We start from the raw sequence: 17132 nt of genomic DNA on the forward strand, positions 1-17132 counted from the left end.
CACTAAGAAATCAAGCATTCCATCAAAGAAAGCATTTTGTGAAAATGAACCCACTTACTGAAAGAGCGAGTCTTCAGTGTCCTTCTCCCCTTGTCAATAACCAGTATTTATGGGAAGCATTGAGTTTCCTTTTTTCCCCTCAGTGTCTCATCTTGAATGCTCTGCTCCATGAGGGAGAATATTTTCACCTTCTTTTGCCTTCTCATGGTCAGACCATTCAGGTTCTTTGTGACATCAGCTCAGTCAATGTGAGGTTTCTCAGCCATCATGCTTCATGGTCTGTGATGAGTCAGGCTGGACCTCTAATTTATTTGGGGACAGCAGTAGATTGTGGGGTTGGATGACAGCTTCAACCATAGACCCCACCTCTCCCACCACCCTTATTAGTTGTGTGGCCCCAAAGTGTTTAATCAAATTCTCTGATTTTCATTTATTTAGTAAATCTGTAGGGCCTCTGTGAGGGTCATGAGTTAGTGTCTAAGAATATGTTTTCTAAGCTTTAAAGTGCTATACATGTTTAAGGTATAGTTCTTATCTTCTTTCGGAAAAATTAAGAAATTTCCTCTCATTGGGGATTTTCGCAATTTCTAGTTAGTGATAACTTCTTTCCATTGGCAGACAGTATTTGTTGCAGGCTGAATTGTGTCCCTCTGAAAGATACTGAAGTTCCTAACACCCAGGACCTGTGGAAAGAGGGTCTTGGTAGGTGATCAAGTGAAGATGAGGTCATTAGGGTGGGCCCCTAATCCAATATGACTATGGCCTTATGAAAAGGGGGAATTTGAACACAGAGGCAAAGACACGTAAAGAAAGAAGACAGCCATCTATAAGCCAAGAAATGCCTGAGGCTACCAGAAGCTGGAGAGAGGCCTGGAACAGCTTCTCCCTCACAGCCCTCAGAAGGAACAAGCCTTGCCGACACTTTGATCTCAGACTTCTAGCCTCCAGAACTGTGAGACAATAGATGTCTGTTGTTTAAGCTACTCAGTTTGTGGTATTTTGTTATGGCAGCCCCAGGAAACTAATACATTATTATTTCTGGAAGACCTGAAATGCCCTCTAGCTGAAGTTCTGAGCAAGAATCCTTTCAGTCTCCAGCAGGGGTTGTTCTCAAGCAAAATAAGAATGGGAGGTCATGATCTCAAACTTGCTGCCTTTGGGAAGGTTTCTGGGGTTTAGATGGCTTGCTATATCTAGCTGGACACACGTGGACCCGCATCACCTGTATGGGAGGCTGATGTGTGGGTACCTGTCCTCCACTGCCTGATTTCATATTGTCAGGCTTGGATCCGTGAATGCTTACAGCGGAAGTTGAAAGTGCCTAATTATATAATTTTAAATTTTTCAAGTCAAATTCCACCGTATTTGCACGCCGAAACCATTATGAAGGGTTACTCTCAAATATAAAATGAAGATTCATAAAACTTCCCTATGCATGTGGCTCAAGTTTGAATTACAGCCAACCCTTGTTTTTTTGTGGTGATCAATAAAGAAGTCCCTAGGGGTGCCTGGGTGGCTCCATGGGTTAAGAGTCCATCTGACTCTCGATTTTGGTTCAGGTAATGATCTCAGGGTCATGAGATTGAGCCCTGTGTTGGGCTACATGCTGGGCGTGGAGCCTGCATGAGATTCTGTCTCTCCCTCTGCCTCTGCCCCTCCCCCACCGCTTGTGCTCTTGTGCGTTCTCTTGGAAGGAAGGGAGGGAGGGAGGGAAGGAAAGAAGGAAAGGATAGAGGGAGGAAGGAAGGAGGAAAGGAAGGGAAAATCCCTGTAGGGCAATGGTATCAACCCACCCTGCACATTAGCATCACCTGGAAGTTTTTAGAAATACTGATGATGCCTGGGTGATACCGTCCTCAGAGATTCCATTTCGATTTCATCTGGAGGCTGTCCTGGACGTTGAGATGTGAAAGCTCCAAGCCAAGATTGAAAACCACTGGGAAAGCATAGATTCTGGAGTCAGCCACACATGAGCTGGGATTGTGGTCCGCCATGTAATGGCTGTGCACTTCCCCATTTGTGAAACAGGGATGATAATAATACATACCTCATAGTCTTTTTTTTTAAAGATTTTAATTATTTCTTTTTAGAGTGAGCCCACGTGAGTGGGCGGGAGGACCGGCAGAGGGAGAAGAAGAGGGAGGGCAACAGATGCCCCACTGAGTGCAGAGCCTGACCTTGGGCTCCATCTCAGGACCCTGAGAGCGTGACCTCAGCCAAAATCAAGAGCTTCACTGACTGAGGCAGCCAGGCGCCCCATACTTCATAGTATTTATGTGAGCATTAAAAGAGATCATGTATATAAAGTGCCTGGCCCATATTAAGTGTTATCAGGAATAAATATTTCCTTTGACTGTCTACTTACAGATTTCTGGTCATGTTGGGTATTCAGAAAAGGCACTAAAAATGGCCCTACACCACGACATCACAAAGGCATACAGTTGGCCAATCATAAAACTTAGATCTGGATGATGAGAAGTCTTGAGTCACAGCTTGTGATTCATCTGGAAAAAGAAAAAAAAAACTGTAAAAGGTTAATTCTTTTAAAAGGAAGTTAGAGCGGAAACCCTTGAAATATTTCTATATTTCTCAATCTGCTCTGACAAGTTTTCTATACTCTGTGATTCAACTCAAAGAATGGAAATCAAGTTGACAGGAAATAAATGGCCTAGCCTTATTTTCAGGGGGTCATGGAGGTCAAAGGTGCTATAGGAACAAGAAGCATTTTACAATTAAGCAAAGTGAAAATCACAGACATAGTGAGTTTAACCTCTCTGCACCCTCTGCCCCTACAGGAAATACTTGCCTTCGACTCCTTTTGATCTTTATTTGCCTGTAAGGATTATGTTATTAAAACACACACATAGACATTAAAGGAAAGGCCATAGAATAATCTACCCCCATTTTCATAGAGAACTCACCATCTCAGAAAACTATTTTCAAGTTTTAAGGTGAGTGATTTGAGATCCCTCCTTTGTAGAAAAGAAGCATGGCCAAAATGGGGCAAGAACCACATTATGTAGTTTGTGTTATAACTGTAATATATGTTAAATATTCAGTTATAAAAAGTTTCCCTTTCCATTTGTAATTATAAATTGACATATTCATTTAAACATTGTCAACAAGAAATCAGAATTCTCACTTTTTAATGCTTCAGCGGAAAGAAAGCCCTTAAGGTTTGATATCACACATACACATACACACACACACACCTCATTTTAAAGATTCTATCAAGCCTTCCTTTGAGAATGAATTACTCTATTTTCTGATCGAATAATGTCAGCCTAATGGCTAGGATACACTTGTTTTTATTCTATAATAATGTGAACAATTTTCATTTTCTCTTTTTATTTAATACTTTAAAAAATACAATATGCTTTCAGGAAAATAGAGAAATTAGAAAAACAATGGCTGGTTAAAAATGAAATCCAGATTTTTCTCTCTGTGTTCCCAATTTTCGTAAAATGCATGCTCTATAAACAAGAGAAATGGTCAAACAAGCTTGTTTCCAAGAAGCCTCACCCTTTAAACAGAAGACACCCAGAGGGGGTCAGGGTGAATAAAGCTTACCGTATGTGTGCAGCCATAATTCCGTAATTAATTCGTTTTGAGCTTTGTGAAAAGCATGCTTTGTCCAACAGAAAGAGAGGGCTTTGTCGTTTTCACCGGTTACTTCATCCTAACCCTCAATCGCCTGAGCCTGTTACATTCTTTTTTTTCCTAGACTGAGTACTGTACTTGTTGGCTACATTCCTTTTTCTTTTTTTAATCCCCTTTTGTTAAGGTGACTGTCCAGAGAAACATGCGTCAGAGGTGGCAGTGCTAACTTAAACCTTAAAACTGTCTTTTCTGTTCCCAAAGCCACGCCTGTCCAAACAGCTATGGAATGTCCTAATCATTTAAAAAATAAAAGGCACTTTGGCCGGTGAACTGCCAGCATTTTACCATCAAAGGTCTCCACCACTAGATTAGAAAATAGCTTACCATCACCTAGCTATAATTGAGAAGGTTGGATGTGATTTGAAGAAGAAAAGAAAAATGCAGCTGAATTTAAGCAGAAAATCACAGGAGTAAGCCACATAGGAGTGAAAAAAAAAAAATGAGACAAGTTTTTAGACCCCTGTTTTTCAAAGAAGCTTCTGACAGCTTAGAAGTAATGATTTCATGAATAAGAACATGATCTATAACCACGTAGGTGTGTGGACATACCTAGAAATGTGAGATGGGAGACAAACTTCAAAATAGGGCCATGCATGTTTTTTAAACTACTCTATATCTCCCAAAAGGATTACTAAATAGATACAGTAATACAAGAGGAGGTCATAGATCTCTGATTATAAAAAGAAATACATGGAGAGAAAAAAAAATACATGGAGAGAACTTAGGAAATAGCAAACGTGTAAAAGAAAATAAAACGATTGAAGTTACGCTAGCTGTCTACAGCTGTACCACCCCTGATGCACCCAATCTTGTCCAAAATGATGCTAGTCATTGTATTTTTATATGTTTCTTAACAGTTGTTTTTGCATTCCTGCACGTAAGTGTGGATACTGGAAGTCACAAACTTGAAGTCTCTCAATGTGTTTTGTTTGGTCCTCGCTCTGTGTGTGTGTGTGTGTGTGTGTGTGTGTGTGTAAAATCTTAAGTCAACCATACAAATCAGAATTCACCTAAAAAAGTAAGATTTCTGTCATCCTTGAATGAAGGGGTAACCTGTGGGCTCCACCTGTTATGGCAAGAATAGATTGGGTAGGACTCCTGCCCCCAGAGGCTCGTCTCTCTAGCGAGCCGCTCTCACTCTGTGTGCTGTTCCTTAATATTGCTGAATTTCCATGGCAAGTAATTACACGCGTGTACAGTATAGATAGATATTTCTGTGTCTGGTCTTCAATAAGAGTGGGAAAAAGAAAGATGGGTGGTAGGGGGAGGAAACATAATGGTAAAAGAGAAAGAAGACTGAATATTCCAGAAAAACTGGAGAAAGGAAGATTGTTGCATTTTAATGGACCTCTTCCTTGCCAGTTTCACTCACTAGAATGCCTTTGTGGACTGTTGGCAGTTGAGTTTCCAATCCCTGGTAGCAACACAAAATATTGATAATACGTATCTTTAACGTACTATGTCCTACATTTTTCACTTATTTGGAAGGTTTTTCAGAGTTATTCCACCAAAGCATGGCTTTAATGGCTTCATAATATCCCATCTTGTAGTTACAAACATTGTAACATAGTTACAACATATTCATGTACCTTAAATTGTTGGACATTTAGGTGGCCTCTAATAGTTCATTAATATCATTAGTATTGCAATGAATATCCTTCTGCATAAATCTTGAAAATAAAAACCTTTAGAAGTGAAATTTCTGGGTCAAATACTAAGGATATTTTTTAAAAATTTTTTGGCACTAATTACCAAATGGCTTTCTTGACAACAGTTTAAACATTCACCAGCCATATATGAGTGGGCCCATTTAATTGTACCTCATTCTACCATTGCATATAACCATTTAAAGATGTTTACCAATTTAATGGGTAAAACACTGTATCTCATTGTATTTTAACTTATATTTCTTGATTCTCATAGAGATTTTATATGCATATTTTTGCTCTGGTAGAGTATGTATAAATGACATATATGAGGGTTGAAGCAGGGGTTGTTTCCTCCTATGTAGGACCAATTAGGGATGGATGTTTACAAAGGCAAGCAAGTGGTCATTATATTACTATAGTTATCTCACTCAGAAAGGACGCTGAGAGAAGTGGTTTTTAAAGGGAGGTGAATGGATGATCAGTTCATCTTCAGAGATCTAAGAATAAACCTATGGTGGGGCGCCTGGGTGGCTTAGTCAGTTAAGCATCTGCCCTGGGCTCAGGTCATGATCTCAGGGTCCTGGGATTGAGTCCTGCCTCTGGCTCCCCAACAGTGGGGAGTCTGTTTCTCCCTCTGCTCCTCCCCCTGCTTGTGCACATGCGCTCTCTCTCTCTCTCTCCTCAAATAGGTAAATAAAATCTTAAAAAAAAAAAAAGAATAAACCTATGGTTTCTGCTTTCTGCCTTGATCTATGAGTTAGATATGTTCATGGGAAAGTCTTATTGAAATCACCATGCTCATTAATTTAATCATCCAGTTGAATTACATTTTGACTTTAAAATGCTTTACACTTGTTTCTGATTGTCAATTACAAGATACCCGCCATGTACAGAATGAGAGTGACTCTAAAGCCAGACCAATGGGTTTCAAATCTTGCCTCTGCTATGACCCTACAATGATCATTTACCCTCCCTCTTACCTAAAAAGTTTCCATGCCTGTAAAATGAAGACAGAAATAATATCTGCCCCATAGGTTGTTATGAGGATTTAGTGAGTTAATTTTTGCAAAGACTTTAGAACAGTGTCTAGTACATAGTAAGTGCTATAGGTTTGTTAAATCAACACACTTTTCCTCTAATTTTCACTTCTAGGCCCTTCTACCTATAACTGTGTCTCAACTGTTTAGTGATCTAAGGAAATGCTTATGTACACTAGAGGAAATTAAATATATTAAGGAACTCTTCACAATATTTTGTAATCTAAACGTAATCTTTGGGCAGTACACTTGGATTTTCATATATTGAGATTATCTTAAATTGTGGCAAACTGGCAGCTGTGTTTTGTTTTCCTCTCTCTAATGAAGAATAAAATAGGAATTAGAGGAACCAGTTGGAGCTGTGTCACAAGCAGTTAGTAATTTCCAAACTTGTCAGTCAACAAAGAATTATTTTCACTGAGCTCGAGTCCCAATTTTTAGAGCATTAATGTAATTATAAGTGATTTTAAAATTTCTCATTAAATGGTGACTTAAGGAATCTTTGGCATCAATTGGCTATTAAGTTAATTGATTTTAATTTTTAATCTTTTACTAGAAGAGTTTAGTGCATTTTTTTTGTTTCTTCAACAATATAAATGGATATAGTTTCTATTCATTCAATACAGACCCTAAAATTATTCTTAAAAGTATCTAAATTTTTTTTTTTTTAGAATTGTTGTAGCATACTTTGCATCAGTAACTCCTCAGTGTTTGAAAAGCAGAGCAGTGCAGGTCTGTGGATTGTTTGTAACAAATTGTAAACAGAGTTTATAATAATTAGGGTTAAGAGTTCACACAAGCATAGCAGTTATGTAGAGTAAATTTTGTGTCTATTAATTCAATAATTTAAAAAGGGGGTTTGATTCAGGAAGAATGATGCAAAGCTTATCTTTTCTTCCTAGTGATTCAAGGGCAATAGTCCTGGTCAGGCAGTCCTCCCCCAGGGGCAGAAATTGACACTGTCTCATTGACTGGCAACTTGGCCATTGGGCTTGCCTTGTCTCAAAAACTCAGATTTCCCTTTTAAAAACCGATGAGGAGTCCTGTCTGTAAGGACACAAACACCAGAGCAATCTGAAACTGCCATTTCAAGAAAAACAGAACAAGATTATAAGATCCATGTTGCAGGTTTTATTCCCAGGCCTGGGCCCTGGGGACTGTCTGAACAATACATCCTTTTTCTGGGCATTCCTTTGTCCCTGTTGGTGTAAGCCGTGAATCCTAACAAAAGCAGACTGGGAATTCAAAGAAGGACATTACACAGCTTTGAAAATCTCATCTTCCATGGCAATATAGGAGTTAAAGCTTGAATTTCCTTTCTTTCCCACTGTATGTATCAAATTTGGCCTCTGATTCCTTTGCATGGCATGAAAAGCAGCGGGCTGGGTGTGAGTCTCCTCTCTCTTCCTTTCTCACTTGTAAAATATGCCTGGCAAAGACCCCACACTCCCCTCCCCCAGCTTGAATCCACTTTGCCCTCCTGTTCAGCTGACTAAGGTTCCAAATGAAAAAAGCATTCCTTCCCAATTGCTAGAAGGGCCTTTGCATCAGTAGAAAATATTTGGTACATACGTAGACCCTGAATAACATGTTTGGCCTTTCCCTATACTTAGCAGGTTTCGAAGCTATCTCTTCAGAGATCCTTTAGAATTTTAACAAAATAAATAATAGCAATTTTTTTTTAGTGTCCCATAATAGTAATTCTCAAGCCACTGACGTAGCAACAAAACACACGTCTCTGTTCATAGGCTTTCCATTGCATCAGTTGTTGTGAGCCAAACATGGAAGCACTTGAAATTCCATTCAAGTTATATTCATTTATTAAAAAAAAGAAGAAGAAGAAAAACCGACCATCTTTGGAAGTTCGTCTCTACAGACATCATTAAAGTGAGGATATGTACAATACACATTTTATATAACTGAAGATTAATGGTTAACTATTCAGGTACAGATTTCTTCCAGCAGGAGCTGATGTGTGGTACAAAAACAAAACACAGCAGCTGTGTTAACTGCCAAGTCACTCTGCATAAAATAAAGATGCTGCCCAATTTATAAAACGTCAGCTTTAGTCCATCTGAGCATATCAATGCTACCACCAATTAAAAATGCATCAACTAGCCAGGCTTAAGACAAGATGGCTGGGTGGCATTTCCTAATGCCCAATATTGATACCCAATATCTAATAAGATACAAGCATACTTTAATCATATCCCTGCTTTGTTGAAAAAGCAGTCTCAAATGTGGCTTTTTATGTTTGGCTTATAACAACTAAGACAAGAGAAAAGCTTTAAGAACTTTTAAATAAATGCATTTTGATGCCTACCCAATGACATCAGGATGCCTTTATAGACCACCAGAAATGAAAAATAATAATCACCGTAATCTTGCTATTTTTATTTAAGAATCAATCTAGCATAGGGTTATCAGATTCAGCAAATAAAAACACAGGGCCCATAGTTAAAGTTGGCATTCGGTGGTGGGGGGGAGCAAATAATTTTTTTATTGTAAGTATGTCCCATGCCCTATTGGGGAAGGCATACTCACACTAAAAATTTGCTCGTTGTTTCTCTGAAATCCAGTTTTAACAGAGTGTGTTATGTTTTATCTGGCAACCCTTGTCTATCATCATGACCACACTATGGTTTGCTATGTAAAGCATGCAAAGCTGGATCCTATTTCCAGGGTCAAGAACAAGTGCTGGAGATTCTGGGCTCGATCCATCTGCCAACTTTAAAACACTAGCACATCAACAAGACCAGGAAAGCTGCTTTAACAGAAGTAGAATGAATGCATTTCCAATTAGTCATTTCAGTTTCTTATAGGGACAGAGGGAACTTATCCACTTGAGGAGAAGTTAAGAGCTGGCAAATAAGAAAAAAAAAAGCCTGGGAGAAACAGAAGGGGAAAGAATCTTTATCAGGAAGTAACAGAATTAGGTACAAATAAGTGTAAAGCAAGACTTCCTAAAACAAAAAAAATTATTTAGGATAATCATATTCCTAGGAATCAAGAGACAAACAGAGAATGAAAAAGAGGACATTAAAAATGTGTATTTTTTTCCCTAGCGAAGGTGCTTTTATTTATTATTTTTTTAATTTTTAAGTTTTTTACTCTCAGGAAGTTAGACATTTTGTGGGAGAGAAATTTCCTGAGACTTCATACCTGCTTTCCAAACCTCTCTTCAGGAGTTAGTCTAACATCCCGCTGATGGAGAAGGCCTGTTTTCTTTTGTTCTTTGGCTAATTCACAACTCCAGGTGCTTCCTGATCCTCTGACATATAAGATGAGCTTCCACAGATCTTCAGCTTTGGCTCCAGTGACATTGACTACGCCCATGTGAGAGGCTATATGACCTGGTAAACTTCATGCTTGCTGACTTTTTCTCAGCATTTTTCGGGGTCTTCTGCAAGGTCCTGGGTCTGGTGTGAAATGCAGATTCCTGGGCTCCTGCTGTTGTCTCCCTACTGAGATTCTGCCTTTCACTGTGCTTTCCAGGTGACTTTAAGCCCAATACCTGTGGAGATCACAGGCTCATGGGGTTGGGGTTTCCTTTGGATGGAAAAGGTACAGACTGTGGGGTTGCTTCTGTTTGGATTTGGGTTTGGGTTTCTGTACTTGGAAAGAGGCAGGGATAGCACAAAACCCTTAGTTATATGAACAGGAGAATGTTGAGTCTTGCGCTGGTAATAGTAAGACAATTCATGAATATTGCTTCTTATGGATTGGATTCTTTCTTAACACATAGGGAGCATTCCAAAGAGCCAACTATTGAAGAGCCATTATAAGCAACGACAAAGTAATCTGAGTTTTTAAAGGCGCAAATTTATGAAAATATGAAAAAAAGAACACAGATCAAATTAAATCCTGTAATTCATACTGTGACATGGAGGAAGATTATATTTTTTGGCCCGAGTTTGCGCAAGGCTAAGTAACCTTAACCTTTGTGTTTTATGTATAGAAATTTTATTCTTGCTTTTCCTGACTTATAGATGAGTCGTTGGCCCAGTTTTTTGTTTTGTTTTTTTTTTAAAGATTTTGTTTATTTATTTGACAGAGAGAGACACAGTGAGAGAGGGAACACAAGCAGGGGGAGTGGGAGAGGGATAAGCAGGCTTCCCACAGAGCAGGGAGCCCGATGCGGGACTCGATCCCAGGACCCTGGGATCATGACCTGAGCTGAAGGCAGACGCTTAACGACTGAGCCACCCAGGTACCCCCGTTGGCCCAGTTTTGAACAGAGCAGTATTTTTGTTTGTCTTTAGTGAGCAAATCACTCTGATGGGCTTTCTCTTAGTAGGAAGGATCCATCTGATGCGAAGCTGTTCAGAATCAGGAACGTAGTCCTTGGAGGAAGGGGAAAAGGAATCCGCGATATAGAAAACGTGGGCTTACTCCAGAGGTATGTAAGGAAACACTTGGTCCTCAGCGTTGAGAAAGCAAAGGGCAAAATATTCTGTGTGTTTTGGACTCAATACGACCTTTAAAAGATCATTCATCTCCCTCGTCACCAAGTACTTCCAGGAAGTGGATTTCAAAGTGTGTCCTTAAAGCTAGGATCTCTCTAGGGAGCCCTAGGAATAAAAGCATGAGATTTAAGCAACCCCTCTTACCCATCCCTAACCTGATCCCAGCCCCAGTCCTACCCTTCAGCAGAGGCTCTCTGCCCAAATATTCCTCTCTGTTGGGTGGGGGGGGGCGTGCCTGCAATGGTTGTTCCTGGGGTCCCATAGGCACACCTTCTGGGTCCCACCCCTCCCCCAAAGGGCGACTAGCCCTGGGAGCTCCCTCCATTTGCTTACTTTCTGTGTGCCCAAATATCCTCATCTGCATTAACAAAATGGGGGTGCTTCTGGTAATTCACCTCATTAACAAGTTAGTTATGAGGACTGAACAAGTTAATACCCTGAAAGAAATGAGAACAGTTCCTTCTACCTAGTAATAAACTTCTGCTATTGTCTCTTTCTCTACTTGAATTTGGTGCAGACTTTTTTCAGAGGAAAGTTTCTACTGCCTTAAAAAGTTTTTGGAAGGACTAATGCCTTAAAATGTTATTTCATAGTTTATGAGCATGCTGTTGTCTTTTTGTCCTGTGACCAGAAGCCAAGTTCCTCCCCCTTTCACCCATTAACCCTGAACCCCAAGAGTTAAGGCCTCCTTCTCTGTCTTTCCCCAGATCTGAATTCAGTGGTGTGGGGGGTTCATGATATAAGAATGATGCCGTTACAGTCACAGAAACTATTTCATTATAAACTTTTGTTTTTCTCTTGCTAACTTTCTAAAGGGAGAAACACGTTACTAATTATCTAAGCCTTTGAAACCCTTTGGAGGTCCACTCTGCACAAATGTTATTATTATCACCCACATTTGGTGACGTCCTTGGGGATTAGAAGTGTTATGTACATGTTTCCACATTATTACTTTGTGGCCCAAGATCCCCAGTGGGACAATAATACAGCCCAGGAAGAAGCATGAAGCCCCAACGAGGCAATAGTTGGGGTAAAAGGTATAAACTTCTTTTTAATTTCAGTATAAAGAGGATTGTACTTCTGAAGAGAGTCACTTCCAGCCATTAAGGAAAGTATATTTGACTGTAGAAGAACAAGCATATGTTGGCTGAGTGTTTGCTGCATATTTTGAGGATGGAGTCCTTCGAGAAAAGGGGGATGGGAAACGGATTTAAAATGCTGTGAGGGGCCATTTGGAGTTGACTAGGAAAAGTTCCTGATAATAAAAGCAGCATGCTTCCAATAGCTGTCACCACATCTTTCCCTGTAGAGACTCTGGAAAGAACAGAGATCTTCTTTCTTGATAGGTTCTGCCTAAAAGCAAGAGACAGGAATCCTTCCTCCTGGCTGATGATTTTAGGTAGTAAGGTATTCACAAAATTTGAATCGTATCATGTTCCCTTTAAATCTTTACTATTCCTGGGGTGGCTGGGTGGTCAGTGGGTTAAGCATCTGACTCTTGGTTTCAGCTCAGGTTATGATCTCAGGGTCCTGGGATGGAGCCCCCCATTTCGGGCTCCAAGCTCAGGGCAGAGTCTGCTGGAGATTCTCTCTCCCTCTGCCCCCCACCCCCTGCTAAAATAAATAAATCTTTATTCTTCCTTGTTGGGCAAGTCCCCGGTTCGTGTGAGTGTCTCCTTAACACTCCCTAACATTGGTTAAACTCTCTTTTCAACCAAGAGAAAAAAAAAAGCCCTAGATCAGTGCCTTTAGCTGGTTTATGTGTCTGGGTCAATTGTTTTATTAGACCAGTGAAGCTGATTTTCCATTTATGGTAATGATCTTGAAAATTCCTTTTAAAATAAGTGTAGGAAAAGGAGAAATTTGATGGATAAAGAGAGAATATCAAGTAAAGCTCATGTGGCACGCAGCTCTGAGAGGAATCTTAGTGACCTGAGAGACTTTCTGTCCGGAGCCCACTGTACCAGATGATTTCAAGGTCTTTTATCTCCAGAGTCCTGCTAGGACAGGAGGAAGAGCTTCAGCTGTAGAGTCTTAGCTGGAACCGGGGGAAAGCAGAAAACCATGCTTCAGAGGAAGTGCTTTATGAAAATAAGGAATCTGTACACTCACAAAGAAACTACATCAGCAGAGAGGAGATGCTAGAGGAAAATAATCCTACTCTTGAGATATATATATATATATCAAAATATATATTTATTTTCTAACATCTGCTATGCACATTTTCAGATGATCATTGAAAGGATGTTCAGCTTTAAAGGAAGGACAAAAGATACGCAAGTTGAGGGAGAAAAGCCCACACCCTTTTCCCTTAACAGTCAGAGATTCTACATCCCCTCCCTCATGGTATTTACAAACACAAGAAAGAAAGGAGAAGAAAAAAAAAAGCGGTGTAGCAAAATCACTGCCAGAAAACACACAGTAAATTCTAGCTTGTTAGCAGCCCGATTCCAAATTATTTTTAAAAAACAAATCCTAACAGTCATGTAATTCCAGCCTCTGAGGGGAAGCTCTAAGCCGGATGCTAGTGTCCCAGAACCCAAGACACACACACACATACACACACACACACACACACGAGTGTCCCAGAACCCAAGACACGCACACACGCACACACGAGTGTCCCAGAACCCAAGACACACACACACGCACACACACACACGAGTGTCCCAGAACCCAAGACACACACACACACACACACACACACACACACGAAGAAAGAAACCTAACCAGTCTTCTGACAGGAATATGAAAGCAAAAATCCGCGAGGCAGGAGGAGTGCCCCAGAGGAGGAGGCTGCGTGCAGTTTGCCGTAATCTGTAAATGATTGCTGGTAAAGTCTGGAGGCTTCAGGCTTGATCTGTGTTTGTTCCAAAAGAAAGCCAAGGAGGACGGTGTTAATAAAGAGAGATTTAACCGAGAGCTGTGCTTGGAATAAAGTGGGCTACAAAAAGGTCAAATTTGATCAGTTGGAGCAGATTACAGGGGCTTTAAAAGGTGGTGTGGAGAAATGAGCCGGGCCCGGGAAGTAATATAGCGCAGGATTGATGTGGGGGTGGAGAGCAGCCGGGACGCGCGAGCGCTTATCGGCCGGGGAAGTGGGCAGAGCCGGCGCCCCGCCGCCCGGCCCGACGCGAGACCGGCTCCCCCTCGCCCCGCTCCCCACCCCGGGCCTGCGCTCGCCTCCCGCCCCCAGACCATGGTGTCCCTCATGTCCGACTTGGAGCCACTCAGAGACTGGAAAGTTTTAAGGTAGGCCTGCTTTTCTTTCTCTCCCCTGGCTGTCCCACTCGCCGCCAAGTTCCTCCCCGCCCGCGGGGAAGCCGGTGTCGTCGGAGCCGCCCGCGCCGGGCCGCCGGCGGGACGGGCGGACCTCCTGCCCCGCGCGCCCAGCCGAGGCGCACCGGAGGCGCGGGGAGGCCTCGTCTGCCGGAGGGGGTGCGGGGGCGGGGGGTCAGGGAGGGGCCCGCGCTCGCGAAGTGGGGGGCCCGCACCGGCTTCCCCGCAGACCCCGCGCCCACGCTCGCGCCTGCCTCCCCGGGGCGCTCAGGCCCCCGGGCGAGCCGGGATGTGCCCGACTCTTCAGGACTTCGGCTGAAGAAGGCGGACTTCTTCCAGAAAACCGTATTCCTCCTCCTCTTGTGAGAGAGTCTGGGGAAACTGTGGGTTCGTTTTCCTCCTCTTGGCCAGGTCTAATTTGGCAAAGCCAGTCGTACGAAAAGCTCAGCAGACCCTAAAACTGAATGAGTACAATTTATGAGCTGAGGTCTTCTCGGACTGCTCCTAAGAAGGTGAACTCTGACCTCTTCATCTCTCAGAGGCCCAGGAAAATTAGAACACAAGGAGCGCAAAGGGGCAGAGCTCATGCATCACCCCCACTTGGGTCTAAGCTGGCCCCTTTGGTAGGCTTCAGGAGGAATTTTAGGTTTCACTTAACACCAAATGCTGTTTCCCAGCAAAAAACCACTTTGGGCAATTTTTGAAATATGAAAGTGTTAAATTGAGGGATTTTTATCAAAAGTCGTTCTACATGATGTCATGTTGTCCCAAATACCTACCCCCCAAGCATGGTTCCATTGGAACCAAACCAAGACCCAAAGAAGGAATAGAAGTGTGTACCTTACTGGGACCTCTTTTTTCCTGACATTTATCTTGTATTAATTAGCCTTACTTATTTCCCTCTTAAGAGTTCTCCCTTAGTGTTTGTCTAATTGTATTCTTTTTAAAAGCCCACAACATAATAGAAAGAGCAAATAAGGAAAAAAATGGCCAATCTTCATTTTAATTTCCTTATTTTAAATCATACATCTTGTTTTCTAGAACTTTGCGCTATACATGTACATCATATAGTATGTGCCATTTTATAATCTGCCCTTTCTCGAGTTAAATATCAAATGTATTTTCATGTTTCTGCCTATTCTTCATAACCATAATTTCAATGACTAATGAGGCACCGTGATGTTGATGTACCTTATTTTACTAAATTACTCTGTTCATTGAAAATTTAGATTGTTTCCAGTCCTTGATTTGTATGAACAACAACACAATGAACATCTTTGTGCTGATAGCTTATATACGTGTGTGCGTGTGCGTGTGTGTTTTAAGTAGTCTTTTCAACTCATTTACTTGGAAACAAATTTCTGAAAAGTTATGCTTAAGCTATTAGTGATGTGTTGGTAGTATTTCCCTTTTCTGAAGAGTAAAAAAAGGGCAGAAGGTTTTTTATTTTCTTACTGAAGGACAACATAATGGGATGTAGTATTTATTGTTCATGTACCTGTCATGGTATTTAGATTCCTTAAAGGACTTCTGACTGCATAGGATACAACTCTCCCATGAACCAGCAGCCCAGTGTTATTGATGCACTGTTCTGGGTGCTAAGAAAGATGAGAAAGGTTCTTATCATGCAGATGGTGGCTGCAAGAAGTTCATTGTTGAGAAGCAGGTGAGACCACGTGAAATGCTACAGGAAAGGGACAAGGGATTTCTGGGGTTCCAGGGAGGCAGACTGTCCATCTGGAGCATCAGGAAAGGGTTCCTGAAGTAGGTGACATTTGAGAAAGGTTACTGAAGGATCCACGCACATAGCTTTTTGCTTTCATTAAATAATTCCCAAGATTTCTAGATGAAAGGGCACGAACATTTTAATGGGTCTGTCTGTGATACTTTCTTGTTTGTAGGTTTAAATTTTATTTTTAATCAAGAAATGGAAAAGTACTTCTGTAAGTGTTCTTTTGATGTAGCTATTCAAATAAATTTTATTGTGCTTCTTTAACTGGATTAGTAACCTACTTTTAAAATTGAAATGTTTCTTAAGAGTGCTTTTAAAAACATTGTTTTGGGTGATTAACTTATTAACAGTATTGTGCCAGTGGATAAGGTGGACCCTAGCTCAGAAATGTGTGTGACTCCGATTACAAATTATGGCAATGCAGCCCTCCGAAGGCCTTTTTAGATAATGATCCAGGTCTTAACCCATTTAAAACTCAGTGATACTGTTGTGTTTCCCCTCAATGTGTGCCTAACATAACTGAAGTTGACTTTGTGGCTAAAATAAGTAAAGCTTCACAAACTGGGACTGGCAAGGCCTGAGAAAGAGCGACATTTTTACAGTGACCACTTAGGATACCCCAGGTTCATTCTGTCCACACCTCTTCTTGGTAAGCATATTCCATCAGCTTTTAACTGTGTTTAATCCTCTCCTGGGATAAGGGATTATAAAGGGACTAGTGTTTATGGATTGCATTTTAAATTCCGTAATTGTGTACAATGAGGCATCCTTTTGGCTAATTCTGATTCATTGAGCCATTCGCCGGCCAGCAATAAGAGGCTGCCTAGCATACGTGGGAAGAGGAAAGATATAACATGACCTCATAAGTGGGATAATCTAGCAGGAGAATGAAGAGGTTTATGCTAACGCCATACAGGGCATTATGTGTGATAGGAGTTATGTCAGTAAAATGTCCGAAATCCAGGTGTGGGAGCCCCAGTTACACTGCAGAAAGGGGGCACCATTGCTGCCCTTGTCTGATTAACAGATGAGCAGAATGCTTGCTATATACCGGCGGAAAAGCTTTCAAACCCGCATAACCTGGAGTATTTTCAGGTGTTTGCTCCAGGCCACATACCTGGGGTTCTGCCACACCTCGTGCTCCTGAAAAGTGATCACAGGGCACAATTTTTTTTTTTATTCTTATGTTAATCCCCATACATTACATCATTAGTTTTAGATGAAGTGTTCCATGATTCATTGTTTGTGCATAACACCCAGTGCTCCATGCAGAATGTGCCCTCCTCAATACCCACCACCAGGCTAACCC

At 41.3% G+C, this 17132-nt stretch overlaps 1 protein-coding gene across 2 annotated transcripts in view; it reads left to right on the plus strand.

The window, feature by feature from the left end:
* CELF2 (CUGBP Elav-like family member 2) overlaps positions 1 to 17132 on the plus strand; it is a 604346-nt gene that overhangs the window by 89502 nt on the left and 497712 nt on the right. Inside the window, exon 1 of one of the 2 annotated variants that reach the window (XM_081820561.1) lies at positions 13700 to 14064. The exons of the other annotated variant lie outside the window; for it this stretch is intronic. Within the exon in view, the coding sequence (XP_081676687.1) occupies positions 14012 to 14064 (53 nt within the window). The 5' untranslated portion in view covers positions 13700 to 14011. Of the gene's footprint in view, positions 1 to 13699; positions 14065 to 17132 lie in introns of those variants that run through there. 2 annotated transcript variants of the gene reach the window in all.

This window comes from Leptonychotes weddellii, chromosome 5, assembly GCF_054177405.1.
Source record: "Leptonychotes weddellii isolate Sample4059 chromosome 5, ASM5417740v2, whole genome shotgun sequence".
NCBI classification, from domain to species: domain Eukaryota; kingdom Metazoa; phylum Chordata; class Mammalia; order Carnivora; family Phocidae; genus Leptonychotes; species Leptonychotes weddellii.